General features: G+C 46.1%; 1 protein-coding gene across 1 annotated transcript in view; it reads right to left on the bottom strand.

Moving 5' to 3' along the window:
- Positions 1-641: 641 nt before the first annotated feature.
- The window catches only part of elac2 (elaC ribonuclease Z 2), a 9923-nt gene continuing 8741 nt past the window's right edge, over positions 642-1823 (bottom strand). The window contains exons 22-24 of the mRNA XM_008402807.2: positions 1308-1386; positions 1049-1193; positions 642-973 (exon numbers count right to left, since the gene is read on the bottom strand). Of these exons, the coding sequence (XP_008401029.1) occupies positions 764-973; positions 1049-1193; positions 1308-1386 (434 nt within the window). The 3' untranslated portion in view covers positions 642-763. The remainder of the gene's footprint in view (positions 974-1048; positions 1194-1307; positions 1387-1823) is intronic.

Below are 1823 nucleotides of genomic sequence, written 5' to 3'. Positions count from 1 at the left end.
GATCAGAACCGGATCAGGATCGGATCAGAACCGGGAGGAGAACCTGATCAAAACCAGATCAGAACCGGATCAGGATCGGATCAGAACCGGATCAGGATCGGATCAGAATCAGATCAGAACCGGATCAGGATCGGATCAGATGTTTAAAGCTGAAACTTTTATTAAAAACATTTTTTTAATGTATTTATTAAAACCGTCACCACCTGGGACGGTTCAGTCTCTTGCTCAAAAACAACCAATCAGAGCCAGGGGGCGGGGCTTACTGCTGTCAATCACATTGACAGTTTTAATATTTAAGTTTATAAAAGTTACTGAAGCTTTTAACCCTTGAGAACTTCTAGCATTTTTAATTGTAAATGTCTCTGAAAACTGATTTTTTATTTGATTAATTTGAAGTTTATAATTTACTGACTTTACAAAGTCACAATATTCAACCTTTAATGTACGTTTTTGTATTTGAATATCATAAACCATCCAAGTTTTTCCTAAAAAAAAACTTAATTATATAAATGTAGAAGATTCAGAGCGTTTTCCTAACTTTACTCCTTATTCCTGTTTTTTGTTTTATTATTTATCTTCATCATAAATGTTCCTCCGTCATAAAACAAGTATTTCAGGAAGTGATCAGTAAATGTCTGCAGCTGATTGGTGAAGATTTTTATTCAACAAAAATCAAACTATTTTCACAGCATCACCAGGAAACTCATTTCTGCGGTAAATAAAAGTGTCTCATAAATAAAATGATTCTGTTCCTGCGGAGGAATCAGCTGGACTTCAGCCTCTTGGAGCCGCCGCTGTGCAGCGGCGCCCCCTGCTGGCCCCTCTTTGCTCCTGCCTGCGCCGCCGGGCTGCAGCCTCCTCCTCTGCGGCTCCTCAGCTCCCGCTGCTCCTCCATCTCCTCCAGCTCCTCAGCAAACAGCGTCTTCAGAGCAGCGGTGAGTTTAGGGAGAGTTTTGAAGTCCCTGAAGCCGACCTGCAGGAAACGAGCCGCCCGTAAAACCCGAGTTCATGGCAGGTTTTCCTCCTGCGTGTCGAAGGAGAGCCTCACCTTCATGTGGTCGAAGGAAATTCCCACTTTGTCGCTGAAGTCCTCGCTGAAGAGCGGGATCTTGGCGTAGCGTTGGCTGAAGTGGTTCAACATGATGAAGTCGGCGTTCATCTTCACGCCGACGCCGATGGCCTGCGAGGTCGTGCTGCAGAGTCACAGATATTAAAAACATCCAGAAAACAAACCAAGTTATAGATGCTCCATAAAAAATGTCTCAAAAAGCAGGAGAGCCTGAAAAGCGACGGGCTTCCCGCCTCACCTGTGTCGTTTCTCCACAGCTTGTTCCAGCAGCTCGTCCTCCAGCGTGGCTTCATGGATCAGCAACGTCGCTCCGCTTCCTGGACACATCCCCACAAACCTTTAACCCCTCGATCCCCACGGGAACCAGCCGCGTCCCAGTCAGGACTGGGAACAGGCAGCCAGTAAAGGGAGACCGACTGGGAGCTTCAGTTAAACAAACGATAAGCAGTGGAATCAGTTCTGACCTTTTCAAACCACAATAAGACCTTTTCCACAGAAATGTATGAACTTTGTCCAGCCTGGGAAAATTAGCAGCTAGTTAGCGGTAGCAGCTAGTTAGCGGTAGCAGCTAGTTAGCATCAACTGCCTCGAGTCACAGACAGCAGAGACATGACTGACATATTACTGAAGGCTTTCAGGCCTCACTCCTTCACGCCTTCACTCCTCACTCCCTCAGGCCTCACTCCCTCACTCCTTAACTCCTTCACTCCCTCACATCTCACTCCCTCACTCCTTAACTCCTTCACTCCCTCAC

This window comes from Poecilia reticulata, unplaced genomic scaffold, assembly GCF_000633615.1.
Source record: "Poecilia reticulata strain Guanapo unplaced genomic scaffold, Guppy_female_1.0+MT scaffold_259, whole genome shotgun sequence".
Classification (NCBI taxonomy): domain Eukaryota; kingdom Metazoa; phylum Chordata; class Actinopteri; order Cyprinodontiformes; family Poeciliidae; genus Poecilia; species Poecilia reticulata.
Note: the sequence above shows the minus strand (reverse complement) of the source record. Positions and strands in the feature narration are given on the sequence as shown.